The following is a 23,977-nucleotide window of genomic DNA, read 5'->3' on the forward strand; positions in this document are numbered from 1 at the left end:
TTATTTCCCAACTGTGGAAAAGTTAATTTCCTATCCCAACTGTATTGCGATCACTAAAGAATGTACACAATGTCCAAATTACATACCTGTATGGCCTAAAAACATGTACAGAGTGGCAAAATAAACACTATATAAATAATAACTATAGAAATAAAAACTACAATATCTTACAGTGATAAAGTAAGATTAACAGATTAAACTAGAACATTTACATATTTCATGATACACTACTCGATGTTATACATTTTCAGTGTTATGAAATTAGATGTTATGAGTTTTAGAGGTTCTGGGTTTTCGATGTTGTGGTCTCAGTGTTTTGAGATTTGTTGTTATGAGATTTAGAGGTTTTGAAGGGGAACCATATACAAATATAATATATGCAAATGTGTGCATCTTTTAGTCCATGTATTAAAATCAGTGTAGTCATCAAGGTCTCTCTGTAGTTTATTGATTTTTGTAGCTTTAAATTTTAAAATCTTTTTATACATTAATAATTCTCCACTTTGTGCTTAAAAATTATTTTAAAGTATATGTAAATATCTTTACAAATATATGCATGCCTTTTAGCAATCAGTTTTAAACTTGTGATGTAATGCATTTTATTGGTTATGTGATTTATTGGTTACATAAGGAGGGGTTTTACTCTGAATCTGTCTGAAGAAGTTCTTTGATTTGAGTGAACAAAAGCGCTCACTGATAGAAGTTTTGGTTTGCCTTTGGAACTGTGGCCCTTTGTTACTTATTTTATTAGTGCTTTATTTGTTGTTTTTCCGCTGGTCAGTTCGTTTGCTAGGGCATGGCCAATGAAGGTGAACTTAATACCCCTAATTTGTTCTCAGAAACACAAAATGAGAACAATGTTGCTGCATCTATAACAAACCTTACAAGGATTGTACAAACTTTATCCAGAAAGTGGATGACTTGAATGGCAGGCTGTTGGCTAATGAGACTAATGGAAAGTGGATGACTTGAATGGCAGGCTGTTGGCTAATGAGACTAATGGAAGAAGGAATGTGCAAACAATACCCAATGTGAGTTTATCAAATGTGGGTTCATCTTCTGTTACTGAACTCCCTAGGCTGCACATGGGACAAACATCCACCACTGAATTACCTTCTAGAGCTAACCATGACCAACAGCCAAATGAAAGATTGAGTTATAACCTGCATGGAGGTGAACTGCCACAGAGGCTTATTGGAGTTCCAGAGCTAAGGGAATGGTTGGAGCAAGATTTTTCCCTTGGGCTACAACAGGATAATCATAACTCTCAAGTGTACCTCATTATGAGGAACGTACCTCATTTGGGGTCTTAAAAAGTTCATGTTCATCAAAGTTCCACATTGAAAGAGTCTGTCGCACATTCAGTGTTAGGATTTTTTTAAGTGAAATCCATGGTAAATAGAAATTAATCATATTAATTCATTAAAGGATCTTCTTTATAAGTAAAACCAGCATATTTTAACCATCCTATGATCTTCATGGTTGAAGCTGTTAGTAAGCCATTAGTATGTGTTCCACATTTTGCCCATTTGTTCCACATTATGAAGGTGAGTGTTCCTCATTTTGGCGATGGAAGGTTGAGAGCTCTGAGGATAATTCTAATGTTACAGTGGAACAACCGGTCAGTGGTACTGATATCAGGACTGTGTTGAAGCAGTTTGATACAAGTTTGCTTAAATATAGAAAGACTCAGTTGGAAATAGTGTACCTAGAAGAATGACTGAAACGTGAACAGGTACGAAAAGGGTTAAGGTATTGTCCCTACCCAATGGGGGTTATACCAAACTCCCAATTTCACTTAGAACTGGTTTCATTTTTTAACCAACAGGGGCTTAGCTTAATGAAAACAATGATATCTAATTATAAAAAAGAAAATGCTGAGCTGTTTAAGAACTGTTAATGCTGGAGGATAGCATTAAAACCAACACTGACTTTGATAGATACAAATTTGAATACAATAGAACTTTTTGAGTCCATTGATGCCTTGATTTTAAAATATAAAGCTACAAAAATCAAGAAACTACAGAGAGATCTTGATGACTACACTAATGGGCTGGCTTTCCCACACCGAAGAATGCCCATCAAGAGTAGCAAAGCCCCTGTAAACCAACCACAATGCTTTGTTAATATTAATATGCATGAGGAGGCTGAAGCAGATCCTCCCAGTAGTGACATCACTGATGATGTCACTGAACCAGAGGAACAGGAAGAGACAAGCCAGCCAAGAAGAAGTGAGCATTTGCAAGGGAGAAACATCAATGGAGTTTCAGGGGAACAACATTTTCGTGTTTCTACATACAACAGTCAAATGCAACGAGGAGGCACCAAAAAGAAGACGAAATCGCGGAAAAACAACCACTATAACAAACAGAGATAGTAGCAAACTGGGAAGTACAGCTTGATGAAAATGAAAATGAGCATGGGACTGTTATTTCTGGTGAAAAAAAACAACCACGGTGAAGCAGCTGTTACTTTGGTGAGGAATACAACCACAGTGAAGCAGCTGGACATCCTGTTATTCAAACTAACCAGCAAGGTGACTTCAATATATTTAACTTTACTACTGTGACTATAGAACCTAATTTAATTGAACTTTTAGCAAGGGGATTGACATTTATACCAATGCAGAAAGCAAATATAGGCACTGTACTGATGGACTTGAAGCTCTACATGCGTAAATTAAATTTACAGATTTTATTTCATGGTTGTGAAATGAATAATGTGAATGAAACCAGGGTTCCTAGTACTTTTAACCCACCCTTGCATCCTACACTAACACTTTTTGGAAAATATGTGAAACTGATTTTAGAAATAAATTAAAGGGCTCTTATGCTCATGGGGGGCAAAAGAATATGAGTAATGAAAATGTACTGGAACTAGATGCTTTGAGGCTTGCCAACATCAGAGTCATAAAGCCAGACAAGGGTGGGGGGCTAGTATTTATGACTAAGGATGATTATAGCTGTAGAATGGGGGGAATGCTGAAACAGGACAGTTATGGAATGGTGTCTTTAAATGAACTTAATGTAGCATACAGGAAAATAAAAGGTTACATTAATGATTTATTTGTGGTCAAATAAACTTGGATATGTTTAAGTATTTAACAACATCAACACCTATCACACCCGTTATCTTTGGCACTCCAAAAGATCCATAAGAATCTGGCTAACCCTCCTCTACGCCCCATAACTGATGGGAGAAATTCAGCCACATATGCTTGTGCTAAGTTAGTTGATGGTATCTTGAAAAAAAATGTAACAATGGAACACCAAATTTGTAAGAACTCCTGGTCATTTTTAAGGGACATGTATAATCAGGAATACAGTGAACAGCTCAACTTTTTAACTGTGGATGTAAAAGACCTTTACACAGTCATCCCCCACAATTTAGGAATTGAATGGGTGGTAGATGTGTTAGTAGAAAGAGGTGCCCCAGCAAATGAAACTAGATTAGTTGAAGAACTACTATACATCATTTTGCAGAACAAATTTTTCATGTTTAATGATACATACTACCTACAGAAAAGGGGAGTAGCTATGGGGTCCCCATGTGGCGGTAGTTTCGCCAACTTAGTTATGGCCTTCTGGGAGCACCATTTTGTGTTTACCAGAAGTAACGTCAAAGATAAAATTATGTATTATACGCGATTTTTGGATGATATATTTATGATCATAAATGGAGATGAAACTATGGCTAAGGAAATAGTGGATGAGATGAATGCCAGCACATCTTTTCTGGAATTCACATCCAATTTTGACAGCGTAAAGATTGCTTACTTGGATTAACTAAGGACATTTTAGGGGGATGCTACTTATCTAAAATTCATAGAAAGAAAACCTACTCCAACTCATTTTTACATTACACAAGCTGCCATCCACAATACCAGAAAAAAATCTATAGTCAAAGGTCAGCTGGTTACAGCAACACAGATGATCACCTTGGATAGAGAATTCATGCAGGAATGCAATAATTTAAAACAAATGTTTGAAAGAAGGGGCTACCCAGAAGTGTTACTGCAGGGACTCATAAAAGAAGTCCAAATAAAAAGAAGGGAGGGGCACTTCTTACCCATTTTGGGACCACCAGCCTTATTAGCTCATATGCTTAGCCCTGCCACCACTGACGGTAATAGTGCGGACATAAATATGCCAATGCACAGTAATAACAACAGGGATAAGAATGGATATATTATCAGCTTAATTACTACATATACAGCTTATAGTGAGTCCATAAGGGGCACCCTGTTAAAAAACTGGTGTATCCTTATGGGAGACACAGATCTTGGATCTAAATTGGGTGCCCTACCAAGAGTTGTGTATAGAAAAGGAGCTAACTTAAAAAATATATTAGAGTAAGAGCATACATTATGCAACAGCAACCAGGAATGGTTAAATGTGAAGCTTGTACCTAGTGCAGGTACATAGACATAGGTAGGGACTATACAATTGCCAACAGGCATTTTTCACTCACTGCTAGATATGACTGTAACTCTAAAAGTGTGGTATATTTGGCAAGATGTCAACTCTGTCTGGCATTTTATATCGGAAAAACTGATCGTAGGTTCAAAGAAAGAATCTATGAACACATTTACAGTATAAATAGAAACAGAGAAAATAATGCTTTGGCCAAACACATTAGGGACAACCCTGGACACCCACTTTAAATTTAAGGTGATCGACCAAGTGATAGAGGACCCTAGAGGTGGGCATACATCCCTTTTACTCGAAAGACAAGAGTTATGGTGGCAACTTACCTTAAATGTGCATACTTACCCAGGCCTTAATGAGCAGTGTTCTGTTATATGTTTACTCAAACTTAAAAGTTTATTATGCTGAATGAATTTATGAAATTCAGTAGAGAACGTTCTTATACGATAATATAATATTTTATGTACTTGTAGGTTTGTATGGATGCACCTTTTGATTGTTTTTTTATATATTAATATTTCTCCACTTTGTGCTTAAAAATTCTTTTAAAGTACATGTAAATATCTTTATAAATATGTGTATGCCTATTAGCTATCAGTTTTAAACTTGTGATGTAATGCATTTTATTGGTCATGTGATTTCTTGGTTATATAAAGAGGGGTTTTACTGCTTGAATTTGTCTGAAGAAGTTCATTTGATTTGAGTGAACGAAAGCTCCCACAGATTAAAGTTTTGGTTTGCCTTTGGAGCTGTGGTCCTTTGTTACTTATTTTATTAGTGCTTTATTTGTTTTTACAGAGGATAAACATCATCATAAAGATACAATGTATCCATACCTCACCTGTAATATGATGTTTAGGAAAACTGTTCATATTAGTAATGACTCCCTTCCACACATTATGACCTATTCCAATAACATTAGACCAATTATAAACATTATAAAGAAAACCGGTCAATTTTAACCCATTGTTCTCTACTGTCTATCTGATGAATCTGGGCATCTTGGGGAAATGTACCAATTGCCTCCTGTACACAGACAACCCTCTCCTCCTACCACCTGACACTGCAACCTGTGAGAGAAGCACTTAACTAGCCAAACTGGAGCTAAAGCTCTCTCCAACCAAGTTTGAACTTGACAGTCAAGAGGAGAAGGTAAACACTTGCACCACACCACACTCATCACATAGTCCCACTAAACCTACACCACCAAAATCCACACACAGAAACATAAAAACATTCGCAGAGGCTCTCGGTAATAATCTGCTCAAGCAACAGAGTCCTCCAAAGCAGAAACGCAAGCAACCTCCACCACCCCCAACACAACCCAAATGACACATAGCCCACAGACTAAGTGTGCCACTCAACCACAGCCCATAAGACAAAACAACTTACCCAACACTCTAGTCATAGGTGACTCTATAGTCAGGCACACTGATGTCCCACTCACCAGGCTAAACAAGAAGAAGGTTACTGTCAGCTGCCTGTCGGGTGCCAGGATCTGTCACATAACCCACGCACTCAGGTCACTCCACAACAAGTACAAATATGACTCTGTCACTGTCCATGTTGGTGTGAATGACCTAAGATGTACCTCCCTGGACTACATGAAAAGATACATGGAAGAGCTGTCTGATCTTTTAGGCAGGCAGGTATGACCCTAGCCCTGAGTAGCATCCTGCAATCGCCCAGAATGATACCGCAGTACAAGGACAAAATGATTGATTTCAACAACTGGCTAAGCTTCTGGTGTCATTCTAAGGGGATCCAGTATCTGTCTGCCTGGGATGACATGGTCGAGATGGCCTGCACTTGTCACCCCTGGGATTCCGGATACTGGCTAAGGCTATTACCGCCCCCCTATAGTGCCTTTTTTAGGCAAGGTTCAAATGAAAAATTCACCATAATAGAAACACGCAAGCAAAAACTGAGGGTAATGCTATTCTATTCTAGAAGTCTAAATCTGAAAATGCACTCCCTCAAGGCACTCCTTAAAATGGAGAACATCAATATCTGTGCAGTGACTGAGAACTGGTTCAAGGCTCCATAGAGTACCCCTGTATTACCAGGCTATAAATCATACCACACTTTTCGGCCATCTAACCTGGACTGGTACACCAAAGGCAGGTGTGTCCATATTCATTAAGGATATCCACACCTCCAGGCTAGTTGCTCAGCATAATGCATCCGAGGTTATCCAAGTGCAACTAACTTTGGGCAAAATTGCAATCCAAATTGTAGCTTGCTACAGATCCCCTACCATGCCCCAGGATTCCCACTCCTCTTTTCTTGGTATACTGGAAAATATTAGGGTTCAACCAAACACCCTAATAATGGGCGATTTCAACTACCCCATCATTAACTGGGAAAACTACTCATGTACCAACTCCGCTCAACGCTTTCTGGAATTCATAAATTCCAATGCCTTGGATCAACATATTCACACCCCCACCAGGGGCATCAATATCCTACACCTAGTCATTACCAACATGAGTGACTGGTGTTCCACACCTGAATTCAACTCCTCATTGGTCAAATCCGACCATAAGCTCATCACCCTATATATCCACATCCTGTCCCCACCCCCCATTAAGGAAACCATGGTAAAGAATTTCTCCAAAGCCAACTTCATGCTTCTTAAGACAGAAGTAGCGAACTTCATGACACCCATGCAGATGGACAATACAGTTATGACTGCTGAATCCTACACAAATGCACTCTAGAAGCACTTACAAGAGTGCATGGATTGTGCTGTCCCAAACAGAACCAAGATGCAATCCTCCAAAAAAAAAAAAAGAAAGCCAATCTGGTGGTCCCCTGCCATAAATAAACTCTACAACAGACAGAAGAAATTGTTGCAAAAAAAGAGTAAAAATCCCATGAGTCGAAGAGCTCTCTGGTCAGCCTCAGTAAGAAGCTGAGATCCCTTATAAGACCCTTCAAAGCTAGCTACAAAAACAAAATTGCCACTGATTCCAGGGACAACCACAAAGCAGTCTATAGCTACGTCAAGAATCTCAATGGCAACACCCAGATCTGCTCTGAGTTACAGCACAACGGCACTAAATATACAGACCCAACTGATATTGCCAACATCCTGGCAGATAGGATCAGTGCTAACTTTACCCCCCTCTCAGCCCCTAAAGGGCCCATATCTATACAGGAAGAATGCAGAGTCCATGTAATCACAGCTACACAGGTAAAAGCTGCACTCTCTAAAGCCAAAAATACAGCAACCATGGGACCAGACAACATCCCAGGCTGCATTTTACACAAACTTCGGAACGAACTGGCTCCCTACCTAAGCACCATGTTCAATCATAGCGTCACGTCAGGCTTTGTGCCCATGGAATGTCAAACAGCAACAGTTATCCCATTCGACAAAGTGGGAGCCACCACTGATCCTGGGAACTATCGCCCTATTAGCCTGATGAGCCTGGTCTGTAAGGCCATGGAACGTATCACCATGGAACTCATAAACAAAGACATTGGTAACCTCCAAACTCTGGTCCCCACCCAGTCTGGGTTTGTGAAAGGCAGATCATGCCTCCTGAACCTGATCAACTTCTTTGAGGCAGTCACTAAAGCTGTAGATGAGGGTAAGGTGGTTCACACAGCCTATCTTGACCTCACCAAGGCTTTTGAGACTATTCCCCATTCTGGAATTATAGTTAAACTCACTAAACTAGGTATAAATCCCTACGTCACAAGATGGGTTGTCAACTGGCTCACTGACAGAACCCACACTGTAAAAGTTGCAGACTCCAAATCTGACTTCAAACCAGTGACAAGTGGAGTACCACATGGTTCAGTCCTGGGACCTCTCCTGTTTGGTATCTACTCCTCTGAAGTACAGGCTAACACAGAAGGCCTTTGGCTAACGAAGTTTCCAGATGACTGCAAACTAGGAGCCATAGTCCAGTCCCCAAATGATGTGGACATCCTACAGAAGGGCCTCACTGAGACAGATGCCTGGTGTCAGAGCCATGGCCTCAAGCTCAATGCCAAAAAGTGCACTGTCATCCCCTTTGGTAAAAACTCTGTATCCATGAACTACCACATAGGCGTCAGTCTAATTAACGCCGAATGTGTGATAACAGAACTTGGGACCTAGGTGGACAGTAGTCTCTCCTTTGATAATCACATCACCACAGTAGTCAGGAAATCCTTCTGCATGGCACACCTCATCACAAAAGGGTTCTCATCCAGGAAAAAAGAGGTCATTGTTCCCCTCTGCTGGACACTCATTAGACCCATTATAGAGTACAAAGCCCCTTTCGGAATGTACCTCACAAGACATCTGCAGCGGCTGGAAAGGTCACAGAAGTACTTCACAAAGAGGATTAATGGCCTCCAACAGATGCCCTACACTGACCTTCTCAAAAAACTCCAGCTTTACTCCGTAGCATATCGCCTACTCCGTGGTGATCTCTGCCTAACATATAAAGCTAGGTCAAGCCCAGAACTGCTGGACATGCTATACCTAAAGAAATTCCAATCCCTCCAAGGTACACACTCTAGGGACCTAAACCTTGTCACCACAATAAACAGGACATGCCGGAGGGATAGATTCCTGTCCCAGAGACTTCCCATACACTGGAACAAGCTACCCATCTTTGTCAAGCAAAGTTCCTCAGCACTCTTCAAGAAAAATCTTGATGAGTGGATGGGAAATAGGAAATACACCCCGGGGATCACTTCTGTGGCTCTGCTCGACAGAGGCACAGGAAAACAACTTTTTTGGGTGGCGTAAGCTAGCTAACCTTGTTAGCTAGGCTTACTTAGGCCCTTGGGCCGATAGATTAGTACCTACCTATGAACAATATCACCTGAAACAATTATGTTACAGATTGTCAATATCAGTTTCTGACAATAGGGGTATGGATTCACAAATATTAAAGGTACTCTCCCCTGTATGGACTGCAACTACTGTAACTGCATGTTGATGTATCCTGTTGCTTTATACATCCAGTTACACTATATAAAAATGAGTTTTCAACATGCTAACTATGAGACAATGAATTTAGTTTATCATTTGGCTAAATGTATAGCCTTGTACATCATTTAATGTAAGTAAGATGAACAGAAGACTACGTGATAGGACTGCTCAACATCCGTATGATATCAGGAGATTAAATACTACAAATGGCATTGGCTAAGCATGTTTCACTTAATGATGCTTTGTACAGTTAAGGAGGCTATGTGATAGGACTGCTTAACACCCATATAATATCAGGAGATTAAGTACTTCAAATTCCTTGGTAAAGCATGCTTCTCCTAATGATGCTATGCATAATTTTAAGTTCATAGTGTTACAAGTAATTTCTGAAAGTGTTAGGAGAGGTGGCATTGTGAATAGGACAGAAGTATATGAGTATGAATAGATTAGTAGGTTCAATGTTGTTAATGTATCTGGTAAAAATGAGATCTGTCCCTTTGAACAGAGTCTGTATCATTTCATTGAAGCCCCAATTCGCAGAAAGTCTATTCGTCAAACTTAAAGCATCAAATACCATTTCAGAAAAAAAATTACATCATCAAATATACTTCTCAGGGAAAAAACTACCTGGTTACTAGAGAGAGTCTAACACAAATTACAGTATTCTAAACTCAGCAAAGTGGGGGACTTTGCCCCCACCCCTCAAAATGGGGACTGCTCCCCCAATTATACAGTCCAACTCTGAGATCACACTAGCTGGGGAAAAGGGCAAATTTGTTACAACGGCCAACTAACTCCCATCCCCCAGGAAAAAATTTTGATGATGTAAATCTTCACTGAAATGGTATTCGATACTTTAAGTTCGACAAGTAGATGCTCAGGGAATTGCAGCTTCGATGAAATGATAGGTACCCCTTTAAACCTGTACTGAAACAAAGAAATTTACATAATTGATTAATTAGGTTTATTTAACCAGATTAACTGAATTTTGTATACAAGGTATGTGTGGGGATTTTTTTATTTACTTGAGAAAGCATTTTCATGTGAAAGCTTGTGGATTACATTCATTATATGTTATTTTCTGTTATGCACTATTCTTATTTAATACGTAAAAGTGTGGATAACAGTATTTGAGGGAAAACGCACTGGAAATAGGAAATGTGTTTAGGATTAGTTATCCTTTACATTCAACATTTTGCTTATTGTCATCGTCTTGTTAATTTCATGGCAACACTGCGACTTGCACTATTGTCTGAATGGCTCTGATGCAATTTCGGACTTCATTGTATCATACATTTTTATTTTAATAGCAGCTATCTGAGTTAAATGTTGACGCAATGCAATTCCTTATTTCTGTCCAACACCACGCAAATTATTTAAGTATCCCTGAATAATGGTTCTTCATAGAAATAAAATCTGAAAAACTGATTAGTAGCAAGACAATGCTTCCTTTAATGCTTTTATATACATCTAGTATACATGACATGAATTTCAATTGCATAACATTAACTCTTCACCTCATGGCTATCAATATTGTTTCTATTACTGTTAAGTACTCTGTAAAATGGCTTCTTATACATATACTTTCCTGTTTGCTATTTTGTTGACTCACATTTATCTTTTATACATACATTTTCTAGCTAATTCTTTAAACTGTACACTAGTTATTTCACTCATTCTGCTACTTATTCATGAATCATGCAAATCACCAAATCTGTAGTCTTTAATTTGATCCTCTGTTTAGTAACATAAGAAGTGTCATTCTCAGATCTTGTGCCTTTAGTAAAGAACAAATGGCAAATTCGTTTAAGGCTTGCAAAAAGTTCTGAACTGTGCTCGAAATGCTTTTATTTTTTTCTTTCACTTGCTCAAGAAAATTAAGACTTAAATATCTTCAAGGCTCAGCTAGTGAAATGCAGCAGTGTACCTTTTCAACCTTCCCAGCTATCTGCTCTTAGTGAGGAGTAATCAGATTTCTGGATACAAACTTCCATTTTTGTTTTTACAAACTGAACTTCAGTAACTAAATTCTTGGTAGCTGTAAATGGAGCATTATTCTAACTGTGACTTAATTTATTCTGTATTTCCAAACAGATGAAAGCTTGAACTGAAATAGATTTATTAATTTCACAAATGCATTTCCCTACTGTAATACTACAGAATATGCAAATGTTTATCAGGATACTCTGTAGGGCAACATAAACACTCCTGATGAGCACCAGCCTCCATGACATGTTGAATCTGACTGCCTTAATAAAGAATGCATGACTCTGTACCACATGACATGAACTTCCTGTAACTTAGTCATTAGCATATTTAAAGTTATATACTCCATAGGTTACAAAAAGAATGGAAGAAAATCCGCATGTAAATAAGCCACACTCAGTCTCCATAGTTCACATTATGATTATTAGTTCAGTTAATTTAAATCAGTACAAAATAAAAAAATACAATATTTTACCCAAATGAATTCTGAAGTAGAAAAGTATTTTATTTTCATTGAAAAATATTTTTAAATGATACAATTTAGGAAAATTGAGTTACTGTTGTACTCAATACCATGTCAAGACAATGTAGTTCCTGCATTTAAGGATTTAAAGCAATACTACAGTTCATGTATTGAAAATCATTGTTGGGTACACAGCTACCACTATATATCTATTTTGTATTATTATTGTCAAAATGGAGATTAGTTTATGTCTGGAATTCCCAGCAATGGGCTTCTGCTCAATTACAGATATATGAATATGGAGCATTTTTGCCCCGAGCCTCCGCTGAAAAGTGGCTTCATTCCAAGTCAGACTTTCCTGGTAAACAAATGTTAAATAAATAAATTAAAAAGTAACAAAACCCCAGAAATCCAAAAAAGTGCAGTGTAAGGCGAAACAATAAAGCCACAGAGGAGGATTCCAACAAATAGGTTTAATCTGCTAAAATTAAACCTATTTGTTGGAATCCTCCTCTGTGGCTTCATTGTTTCGCCTTACACTGCACTTTTGTATTTATTGGTTTCACTGTGCTTTGGTGACTTTTTATTGTTTTTTGGCACTTTAAAAACCCCAGAAATATTAGATAAACAGCCTGAAAGAAATGGAGAACCTGTATGTAGCAACAGCACTTCAATATTCAGACAGGAATAAACACTTGAACATGGATTCTTCTAACCATGTAATACGTTCAACTCCTGTAATATCACTATTCTTACAAGTAAGTGCAGTCCTCAAGATAAGATCGCACTTCTAAGAAGATTTTTAGACTGCCCACATAGTGTTGTAAATCGGTATACTTTATTATCATGTTACCAAAATAATTCTTATTGCAAAGAAATATGAATAATATTTGAATTTTAATCAGTAAAGATGTACCTCTGAGATCCCCTTACCTAAAGAAATCATGTTCTCATAGTTCTGTACCATCACCTCCCGGTGTAACTCTTTGTCATGTTCACTCAGCATCTTCCACTCCTCACTTGAAAACTCAACGGCAACATCTTCAAAGTTATTTGGCACCTGAAAATACATAAAATGTACCTGTTCTTCATTTATTGCACACACAGATGAATGTAAATGGTTTCAACAGGAATGTAACCAGCTATGTTAAAATGTTCAGTTGTACTAGATGTTAATTTGCCAAAGTAAATAACTATTCCTTTCTTCCTGTTCACTGTCAGATTTGTAAAAACTCAAAACTATATCAGGAGTGTAACAACCAGAACAATGAGTTTTGCTCATTCAGTATCAGTATAACATAATCTCTATGCCGTATAACTAGTAGTAAGACACAACTGCATTATTTGTATGGAGAAGCAAATTATGTGGATTTATAATCCTGCACACAAATCACTGTATTCAGATTATCATCGAAACAAGTTACGGACTTATCATAATGGCTTATCTGCATGACTGTGGTTCATCCTCCTCTATTGTTAGGACTGCAGCCCTTAGTACCAGTGCAGTCACCTCAGCACCAATACAAACTTTCCTGGGCTTTAACTCCTCCCCCTTACATAATACCTAATAGCTAGCATACCACCATCACTTGCCACTTCAGTTACTAAGCCAAATAGGCTTTAACTCCTCCCACTTACATAACACCTAATACCCAGCATGCCATCATCACTCAGAAGCTCAGTCAACTCAGCACAATACAAACTTTATTGGGCTTTAAGTCCCTCCCCTTACATAACACCCAGTACCTAGCATACTACCAATCACTTGCTATCTCGGTTACTTCAGCCAAATAGGCTTTAACTCCTCCCACTTATATAATACATAATAGCTACCATGCCATCATCACTCGGAAGCTCAGTCACCTCAGCACCAATACAAACAGACTTTAACTCTTCCCCGTTACATAACACCTAATACCTAGCGAGCCATCAACAGTTACCAGTTCAGTCATCTCAGCAACAATACAAGCAGTCATTAACTCCTCCCTCTTGCATAATATCTAATACCTGGAAAGCTACCATCAGTTACTAGCTCCGTCATCTTCGCAACAATACAAATAGTCATTAACTCCTCCCCCTTACATAATATCTAATACCTGGGAAGTCACTACCAGTTACTAGCTCAGTCATCTTAGCAACAATACAAACAGTCTTTAACTCCTCCCCCTTACATAACATCTAATGCCTAGCATTCTACCATCATTCGTCAGATCAGTCACCTCAGCACCAATACAAACAGGCTTTAACTCCTCCCCCTTACATAACATCTAATGCCTAGCATTCTACCATCATTCGTCAGATCAGTCACCTCAGCACCAATACAAACAGGCTTTAACTCCTCCCCGTGACATAATACCCAACACCTGGCAAGCCACCATCAGTTACTAGCTCAGTCATCTTAGCAACAATACAAATAGTCATTAACTCCTCCCCCTTACATATAATCTAATGCCTAGCATTCTACCATCATTTGCCAGCTTAAGCACCTTGGCACCAATTCAAACTTTCCTGGGTTTTGACTTCTTCCCCTTACATAATACCAAGCATGCCACCATCAATTACCTGCTCGGTCACCTCAGCAACAATATAAATAAGCTTTAACTCCTCCTCCTCCTTCATAATCCATACCATGCCTCCATCATTGTCCAGTTTTAACTCAGCACATTCAGTTGATGTTCATTACCATACCCACATTCATACACCTCTATCTTCCAGGCCATTGTAGAGGAGCATAAACCATGAAAATGCAGATCTATCACTACAGCACGTACATGGTTTTCATGTTGGTCATGGTCGAGCCCATTCTTCTCTATAATTAGGACAGAGACTTCGGCAGTCAACCTGGGTGGACATTTGAGGGAAGATGTTGGAAAACAGAGACCCCAAATGCCACATGAGACCTAAAGATTATATCTAGCATGTAATGCTTCAGAAGGTTGCCTATAGAAGCACATGTATCAGCGGCATAAATATCATTAACAGATACATTATGGAAAGGCCCAACAGATGGCTCCTGCTCTTGTGCAGTGAGCTTTAGATTCTCCTACTAAGGACTTTCCATGCTTCAGATAAACAAAAGTAATACGCTTAGAAACCTTCCTGACAAAGTTACTTTAGAGACTTTCATATTCATATGTTACAGTAAAGGAGACAAAAGTACAGTTTTGTACCTACCATAAATGTAGATGTTCGAGTGCTAATACAGCTGCAGTCATAACAGATGGGTTCTCCTGCCGTCAGGCGGGTCCTCAGTCGGCCGAATTCCAAAGTCTAGGTCCGGCGTCGGTTGTCGTCGCTTCTTCCCTGACGTCAGTGCGACAGGGGTATAAAAGAACCAGCCGACGCCATTTTCTTCAGTTTTTCTTGCCCCAGATGTCAGGTGCCCCCAGGAGGAAGGCAATACATAAATTTGTGTAATAATAATGCAGTGCAATATAATCAAAAAACAGTAGTTGCAAGCAAATACATCATAAATGAATACCCCAAGCAGGTTGTATGAGGGTGTGTTAGCCTACAGGCCTGTCCCAAGAGGGGAAGGAGGGAGGGAAACCTGGACTGCAGCTGTATGAGCACTCGAACATCTACATTTATGGTAGGTACAAAACTGTACTATGTTCATCGTGCATACAGCTGCAGTCATAACAGATGGGTAGAATCCCAAAGCTAAGAAAGGGGTGGTAGGCACTAGGTGGAACTAGGAGGAGCCAAAATGCCCTGCAAGACTGCAGTGGCAAAGCCTGCTCTAGATTTGGAGTATAATGGTAGGTTGTAGTGCTTGGAGAAGGTATGCACAGAACTCCAAGTGGCTGCTTCCAGAATATCCTTGGTAGGAACTCCTCTGAGGAAGGCTGCAGAGGTGGCTGTGGCCCTGGTGGAATGAGTTCTAATGACTGTAGGTACAGCTTTGCCATGAAAGGAGTGGCAAAAGCGTATGCAGTGGGCTATCCATTTTGAGATTGTCTGTTTGGAAATTGGCTTTCCTTGAGCTCCTAATGCATAGGCCACAAAGAGCTGTTCTGATTTTCTGAAAGACTTTGTTCTGTCCAAATAATAACGCAGTTGTCTGTGGATGTCCAAGGAATGTAGTAATCTCTCCCCTTTGTTTTGAGGATTAGGATAAAAAGTAGGTAAATGTATGGCCTGATTTAAAGCTACCCTGGATACCACTTTAGGCATAAAGGACGGGTTGGTTCGTAAGGAAACTCTGTCCTGATGGAAGATGATAAAAGGCTGGATAGCCATGAGAGCCTGTAGTTCTGAAACTCTACGAGCTGAGGTGATAACCAGAATGAAAGCTGTTTTCCAGGACAAATATTGCAAATCTGATGAGGCAGCTGGCTCAAAGGGAGGCAATGTCAGTTTTTCCAGAATAAAATTAAGATCCCAAGCAGGTATTGGTTGTTTCCTTGGAGGTCTTAAATTCTTAGCCCCTCTGAGGAACTGTCTTAAGAGAGGGTGAGAGAATAAAGGTGGATCAGTGTTGTATTCTGCAGAAATGGCTGAGGCATGGATTTTGATGGAGGAGAAAGAAAGTCCACTGCTTAGCAGTTCAGCCAAATATTGTAGTATTTGAGGTAAATTAAGTTTTCCAGGATCCTGTCCCTTTTTCTCATTCCAGACACAAAAACGTTTCCATTTTGCGGAGTAAGCTTTTCTAGTTGATGGCCTTCTGGCGCCCAAAATGACATCCTGCACCTCCTTGGAGAGTAGGGACTGTTGTGATGCTAAGGAATCCTCCATGCGGCTAGATTGAGTGTTTTTAGCTGGCTGTGAAGAGTTCTGAAGCTGTGCTGAGTCAGAAGAAGAGGCATTAGAGGCAGGGTCCATGGTGGGGAATGCGTCAGGCTCCTCATGAGTGGGTACCAGTGTTGCCTTGGCCAGTCCGGAGCAATGAGAATCATCTTTGGTCTGTCTGCTCTGGTTTTCAGTAGAACTTTGGGCAGCAGAGGAAGAGGTGGGAAGGCATAAACTGTCATTGATGTCCAACTGAAGGAGAGAGCGTCCACTCTCCAGGCCTTTGGATGGAAGATCCTTGAGCAGAATTTTGTCAATTGATGATTTTTGTGGGAGGCAAAGAGATCTATGTCTGGTCTTCCCCATTCTTGGATTATTTCTGTAAAAACTTTTGGATGCAACTTCCATTCATGTGGATCTGTCATATTCCTGCTTAGGTTGTCTGCCAGCGTGTTTTTCTTGCCTGGCAAGTACTGTGCCTGTAGTTCCATTTGTAAGTCCATGGCCATGTTCCAAAGTGACATGGCCAGTCTGCATAGGGGGTAAGAATGTGTTCCTCCCTGTTTATGTACCACATAACAGTGGTGTTGTCCGTTCTTATCAATAGTTGTCCTGGCTGTAGAAGGTCCTTGAAAGCTATAATAGCATTTATTACTGCTAGCATTTCTTTTTGACTGATGTGAAGGTGCTTTTCTTTTGGGACCATTTGCCCTGAATGCACCAATCTGTCATGTGCGCCCCCCAGGCGTAGTCCGAGGCGTCTGTTGTGATGACTTGATTTGCTTGAGGCTTGCTGAATGGAAGACCTGTGTTTGTTTGACATGCTTGAGCCCACCACAGAAATTCCTTTTGTAGACATGGAATTAGTGGTATTATTGTTTCCAAACTGTGGCTGTGTTGAGACCATATGTTTTTCAGGTACCATTGTAGTTTCCTCATGTGCAGCTTTGCACATGGGATTATTAATATGCAAGATGCCATGAATCCCAGAGCCTGCAGGATTTTCCTTGCAGTCAGCCTCGTGCAATTTGCCAGTGTTCTGAATTATTGAATTAGTTGCCCCTGCTTCTCTGGCATGAGGTAGGCCATCTGGGTGTTTGTGTCCAAATTGGCACCCAGGAAAATTATCTTCCGAGAGGGTATTAGCCTTGATTTCTTTTTGTTGACTGTGTATCCCAGTGAGTTCAACAACCTTATTACATAAGCCAGATGTTTCTGAAGAATGTGCTTGCTGTCCGCTTGGATCAGGCAGTCGTCCAAATAGGGGTATATTTGTATCCCTTGAAGTCTGCAGTAGGCAATTACTGATGCCAGGCATTTCGTGAATACTCTGGGCGCAGTAGATAAGCCAAAGGGCAATGCAGAGAATTGATAATAGATTGAACCTGCAAGAAATCTGAGGTACCTTCTGCAATTTTGTCTGATTGGGACATGCAGGTATGCCTCCTTGAGGTCCAAAGTTACCAGCCAAGACTCCTTGCCCAGCATGGGAAGAAGTTGCTGTAGAGTGAGCATCTTGAATTTTGGTACGAGTAGAAATGTGTTTAGGATGGATAGGTCCAAAATAGGTCTCCAATCTTTTCCCTTCCTTGGCACCAGAAATAGCCTGGAATAAAAACCTTGACCTTGTTCGTGCGTAGGTACCTCTTGAATAGCTTTCATGTTTATGAGATCTGTAATTTGTCTTTGTGCCTCTGCCCTTTGATTGTGTGGCAGGTTTGGCATGCCTCTCATTTTTGGAAGGGTGTGAAAATGGAATTTGTAGCCTCTGTTTATAATGTCCAGGATCCATTTCTCCTTTGTGACAATATGCCAATTTTTTGAAAATAATGCCAGCTTTCCTCCTAAGGGGGCTGCCATTTGAGACTTGGTTGGCATGCAAAGGTGAAAGTCATTGGGTTTGTTTTCTGAAAGATTGCGAGTTATCCTCACCACCTCTTTGTGTAGGAGCTTGCCATTGTCTGCCTCTAAACGATCCTTGTGATTGTCCTCTGCCCCTCGGGCGCCTGTATCTGCTTCTTTGGGGTCTGTCCATGGCAGGAAAGGACCAGTTTTTGGAAGGCCAATTTCTACTAAAACGTGGGGGTTGTACCTGTAGAAATTCTTTCACAGTTTGCATTGATTTAGCCTTTTCCTCCATTTTCCTTAACACCTCCTCAGCATTAGCACCAAATAGTACATCCTTTTGAAGAGGGGCGTCTAGTAATTTAGCTTTGACATGATCTGGCAAGGCTTGTTCTTTGAGCCAGGCATGCCTTCGTATGACTGATCCTGTAACAGCAGCTCTACATGAGGCCTCTAGAGCATCAAAACCACATTGTAAGGTATGCTTACCCACTTGTTCTGCACTATGCATCAAATCCTGCAACTTCTTCAAGTCTGGTTGTTCAGGTAGTGACATTTTACTCTTCAATTGTGATAACAAAAACTGTTGGTATTTTAGCATATGAAACTGACAGTTTAAGGCCCTCATGGATAAGGTAGCCGAGGTATATACCTTTTTTCCCCACGTTTCTAAGGATCTGGAGTCTCTCTCGGAAGGTAATGGATTTTTAGCAATGGAGGCCTTAACTCCCTTGGGGCCCTGTGAGATGGTTTCTGGGTCAGCAGCATGGCTTTTGTATAGGAATTGGTGTGAGTCAGGAACCCAGTAGTACCTGTCTGGCTTAACTGGAGCTGGAGGTAGAGAGTCCAGGTTAAGGCAAGCCTCCGAGTAAACATCATCTAGGATGTCCAAGACAGGAGGTATAGCCAGAAGCCTGTGCTGAGGTAGCAAGAGAAATTCCCTGAGCCTTTTCTTGGAATCAGAATAATCTTGGCCTTCCCAGTGGAAGTGTTCCATTAAGGTATGCAAAGTTTCCCCAAATGAGTAATCCTCTGGGGGGGAGACAGAAGGGATGGACTCCTCCGCATCAGAGTCTTCAAAAGGGGAGTAAGAATGTTCCTGATCATCAGAGTGCCCTGAAATAATGGAGCCCTGATCAGAGGAGGGGGAATTTTTCTCCACTCTGGGCCTTTTGTCCGGAGGGGGCTGAGAACCTCTGATAAGAGTAATTAAATCCTCAGCCATTTTAAGCATCTGTTTTTTAGGCATGGGGCCTGGAGATGGACCCTGTGTAGCTGGTCTCTTAGAGTGCATGGTTGCTTTAGACTTTGTGAAAGCCTTGATGGAGAAAGAGGAGGAAGGTCTGAAGACACCTGAGGTGGACCTGTCCACATTCTGAGATTCAATGCCAAGAGTGGCTTCGGTATCAGTAGTCGGGGTGTGGGCCGAGGAGCCTGCGACCTCGGGCACAGGAGACACCGTCAAAGAAGTGTCGTCGGTAGTCAGGGGCTGCGTAGGCGCCTCGCTGAGAACCGGACCACATGTAGTCGGCTTTGGCGTGGTGTCGGTTGAGGCAGCGGACCGCGTGTGTCGGTCCTTGTCTTTGCGTTTTTTAGACAAAACTGGAGTCGGAGTATCCGACGACATAGTATAGTTAAATGCTTTACCAAAATAATGCTGGGCGAACTCCGCCCGACGCTTAATAGTGCGTTTGTTGAATGTAGCACAAAAGCGACAGACCGAGACGTCGTGGTCTGGGCCTAAACAAGGTATACAGAGGGAATGGAAATCCTTATGCGGTATTTGCTTCCCACAAGAAATGCAATTATTAACTTTGTCTGACTTCGGTCTGAGGCAAGAAAAGGCAAGAAAAGTTTCCCCAATGGGGTACTTAGCTTTTAAGAACACTTCGGTTTCCAAATTTTCGTAATCTCAGGAGCTGGCCGACCGGCACTTGCGAACTGCTTCTGCTTCGGGCACCGCGCGGCAAGAAAGACTGAAGAAAATGGCGTAGGCTGGTTCTTTTATACCCCTGTCGCACTGACGTCAGGGAAGAAGCGACGACAATCGACGCCAGACCAAGACTTTGGAATTTGGCCGACCGAGGACCCGCCTGACGGCAGGAGAACCCATCTGTTATGACTGCAGCTGTATGCACGATGAACATCTGCTGCACATCTTTCCTAATCATTAGTCCAATGGAGGGAAAACAGCAGTTATCTGCAAACATCTAAACACTGAAGCAGGTATTCTCCCTTGTCGGAACGATGCAGAAAAACTACAGGAAAACTTATGTCTAGTTTATATTTACTTCAGTAGTCTCTGAGGAATTACCTCATCACACTTCACCTTTGTTTTTATGAAACACAAGGTATGGTGGGTTAACACACAAAGCCTGAATTTCAGCCTATGAGATTCAGAAGTAATTACTAGGCATGCAATATATGAGCCTCACCCCAATTCCCAAATACCCAAATGCCCCAAATCACTGTCTAGTTAAGTGACTTGCTAAAGGTCACAGAGTAAGCAAATGACACAGGAAAGATTCAAACCCTGTACCTGCACTAACTGCCCAACAGACTTGAGGAAAATGTTTTTCTGTAAAAAAAAATTAATTCTGCTCTGAAGGCCAGTTCAAAGGGAGGCTGAGTCAACTGCTCCAACACTAAATTGATATCCCACTGTGGAACAGGATCTCTAATCAGAAGTCTGAGGAGGAAGGCTTCCCTCAGAAAAGTATTACACACCTTAACAGAGACTAAAGGGAAATTCTGGAAACCTAAATGAAAGTGTAAGATGGATGCTAAATGAAAGTGTAAGATGGATGCTAAATGAAAGTGTAAGATGGATGCTAAATGAATCCTGAATGAAAGTGTAAGATGGATGCTAAATGAAAGTGCAAGATGGATGCTAAATGAAAGTGTAAGATGGATGCTAAGTGAATCATAGTACAAACGGACCTCATCTCTGAGCAAAGAAATGTGAGGGGGATAATCCAGGACTACTGGAACAGGCACAACAAAAGGATTCATGCATCAACCAACCCCAAACTACAAGACAAGCCCACTTTTATTTTTCTACATTTACATAGTGATGCACTTCTGGGTCGAAACAAGGAAGCGCACCATGCTTCTAGGGTAAGCTGGTCACTAGCCATCGTTAGAACTGGAAAATACCAAGCAATTAATCTGTGGTCAAGAAAATCCAGATGACACTTGTCGGATGAGCTAGAGAGAGGAAGATCATGGGTGGTCTCAATCTGAGAGGTTTCTACAGGAGATGAGGCCACAGCAGGGGAATCATTCTTCAAAGGCCAAAACTGAAGCTATGAGAATAACCCCAACTTCCTCCTTCCACTGCAGTTTCTTTAAGAACTTGGGAATTGGAGGAAATGCGGAAAGCTGTTAAAGAGATCTGAAACCTCTGTTGGATTAAGGTATCCCTGTCCCCCTGGTACGATGGAGAATCTGGGAGAAGTCTCTGCATTTGGCAAAGGTCAAGCTTGCAAAGAGATAGCAGTAAGGACTCTCTACAGGTGGTAGAAAGATCTCACCATCAACCAGGCAAGAGACACCCTTATGAGGAAACAGCAAGCAAGTGCTAATCTGGTACAGTAGTGAGTTGGCTTCTCCAGGTATGTGGGTAGTTATCAGAAAGTGCATTGAAGACAATGCCTACTCCCAAAGTCTAACAACCTCTCAACAAGGGGAGTAGGAATGGATTCTGCCCTACCCTTTGGTGTACTGCACACTTGTTATGTTGTTGCAGTATATGTCAATTATTTCATGAAGAAGGTTATCATGGAAAGTGTACAGTATGAAAAAGATCACTCATCTTCAGGAGACTGACATGGAAACTGGCCTTTACATCAGATGGTCCACTCTTGACAATGGCCCCCATCCTGGGGCTGAAGTATCCATGGTGACTGTCACCAGGAAATCAATAATAATTATATGTGGGCTGCCGAGCGGCAAGCTTAGTACCTCTATCATGCTTTGGAAATTCTTATCTTACTGAATAGGGTCTGAAGACTGGTTTCTTTGAGTATGCAAGGTCTTCCGTTGAATGTAAATATGATATGAGATTATGGCAGCCATCAGCCCCCAGAGCACTGAGGCATAGTGTTACTGTAATTGTAGAAGACTGAAGAATACCTGACACCACCTGAGCCAGAAATACGAATCATTTTCTGAGAAAGCCTAGTTATCCAAGTGTGGGTTTCTAACTGGCATCGTATGAACTTCAGACAATGAGAGGGCTTCAGCTGGGATTTTGTGAAGTTCATAGTAATTCCAATGACTACAAAAGAAGCTTTAAGGAATTCCTGGCAGCAGTTAGTTTTTCTATGGTTGGGGTGATTAGATTCAGTCATCTAAATAAAGGAAGATTTTCAAGCCCAACAATCTTCAGTATAGTGTCATCACCACCCTACAACTTGTTAAAATGCCATGGGCTTGGATAGTCTGAAAGACAAGGCTTGTAACTGTTAATCATAGGTCAGAGTCATAGGTAGGTAGCATCCCAGGCAGGAGAGAGAGGAGAAAGCTACTCCCACATGTAATAAGAGTAACCTCCTTGACTATTCTGATTTGCAGGTACATCTCTTGCAGATATAAAAGGGCACATAAAACCTCCTTTTCAGAGACAGTAGAAGACCAACCACACTGTGACCATTTAGAAAATATGTCTGGGCACAAACTGGCGTAGGCTGCTTAGGACTGCAATGGGTTTAGGGCCTTTCAAGTCTAAAATGGGCCTGAGGTCCTTAGTTTTCAGTGGCATTAAAAATAATCTTTAGTATAATCCAAACCTTCTCTACTCTGCTGAGACCTTGTGGATGGCTCTGCTTTGAGTAGGTCTGGAAAGTGCTTCCCCTCTTACGGCAGGGTAAGTATTGGGAAGAGGAAGGGAGAAGAGTTGGGGTGTAGTGAAGGAAGGGATGTTATAGTCCACGGATATTATATACAGTGCCCACTGTTTACATGTGATTGTTCACCATACTGACCAGTGGAGGGACAGTTAACCGTCAACTGCATCCAAAGTAAAGTAGTTAAAGATTGGGGTTTGGCATAAAGTGTCTGCCTCACAGACAGAAGGTATAGGGTTTGAGTCCCACCTTGAAAGGAAAGACTGCTGCTACCACCCAGACAGGACGTCATGGAACTTCTGATTGTTCCCTGAACCTCTACCACTTTGTTGGCATTCTACCCCAAAGTGCTACACCACTGTAGCTGTACTTGTTGTTTCCCCAAAGTGCTACACCACTGTAGCTGTACTGTTTGTTTCCCCAAAAGTGCTACACCACTGTAGCTGCACTGGTTGTTTCCCCATAGTGCTACACTACTGTAGCTGTACTGGTGGTTTCCCCAAAGTGCTACACCACTGTAGTTGTACTGGTTGTCTCCAGGCAGGCAATCTGGAGGCTGCTGAGCAGACCAATACCATTTCTACTGTAGGCTCATTTGTATTACTGAGAAGCAGTGAATTTGATTCCAACATCAATAAATTTCTCCCTTTGTCACTGTACTCCGGCTGTACTTTAACCTGAGGCATGAATAAATGGGGGACACTGAAAGCGATACTAATGAAGGACACCCTGAAATACC

At 41.0% G+C, this 23,977-nt stretch overlaps 1 protein-coding gene across 1 annotated transcript in view; it reads right to left on the reverse strand.

Annotated features, from left to right (window-relative positions):
* Positions 1–23,977, reverse strand: part of LOC122798781 (zinc finger protein 271-like) — a 264,665-nt gene that overhangs the window by 190,176 nt on the left and 50,512 nt on the right. Inside the window, exon 2 of the mRNA XM_044067891.1 lies at positions 12,746–12,872. Coding sequence (XP_043923826.1) covers positions 12,746–12,872 — 127 coding nt within the window. The remainder of the gene's footprint in view (positions 1–12,745; positions 12,873–23,977) is intronic.

Source organism: Protopterus annectens, chromosome 3.part1 (assembly GCF_019279795.1).
Source record: "Protopterus annectens isolate FY-2018-M chromosome 3.part1, PAN1.0, whole genome shotgun sequence".
Classification (NCBI taxonomy): Eukaryota; Metazoa; Chordata; order Ceratodontiformes; family Protopteridae; genus Protopterus; species Protopterus annectens.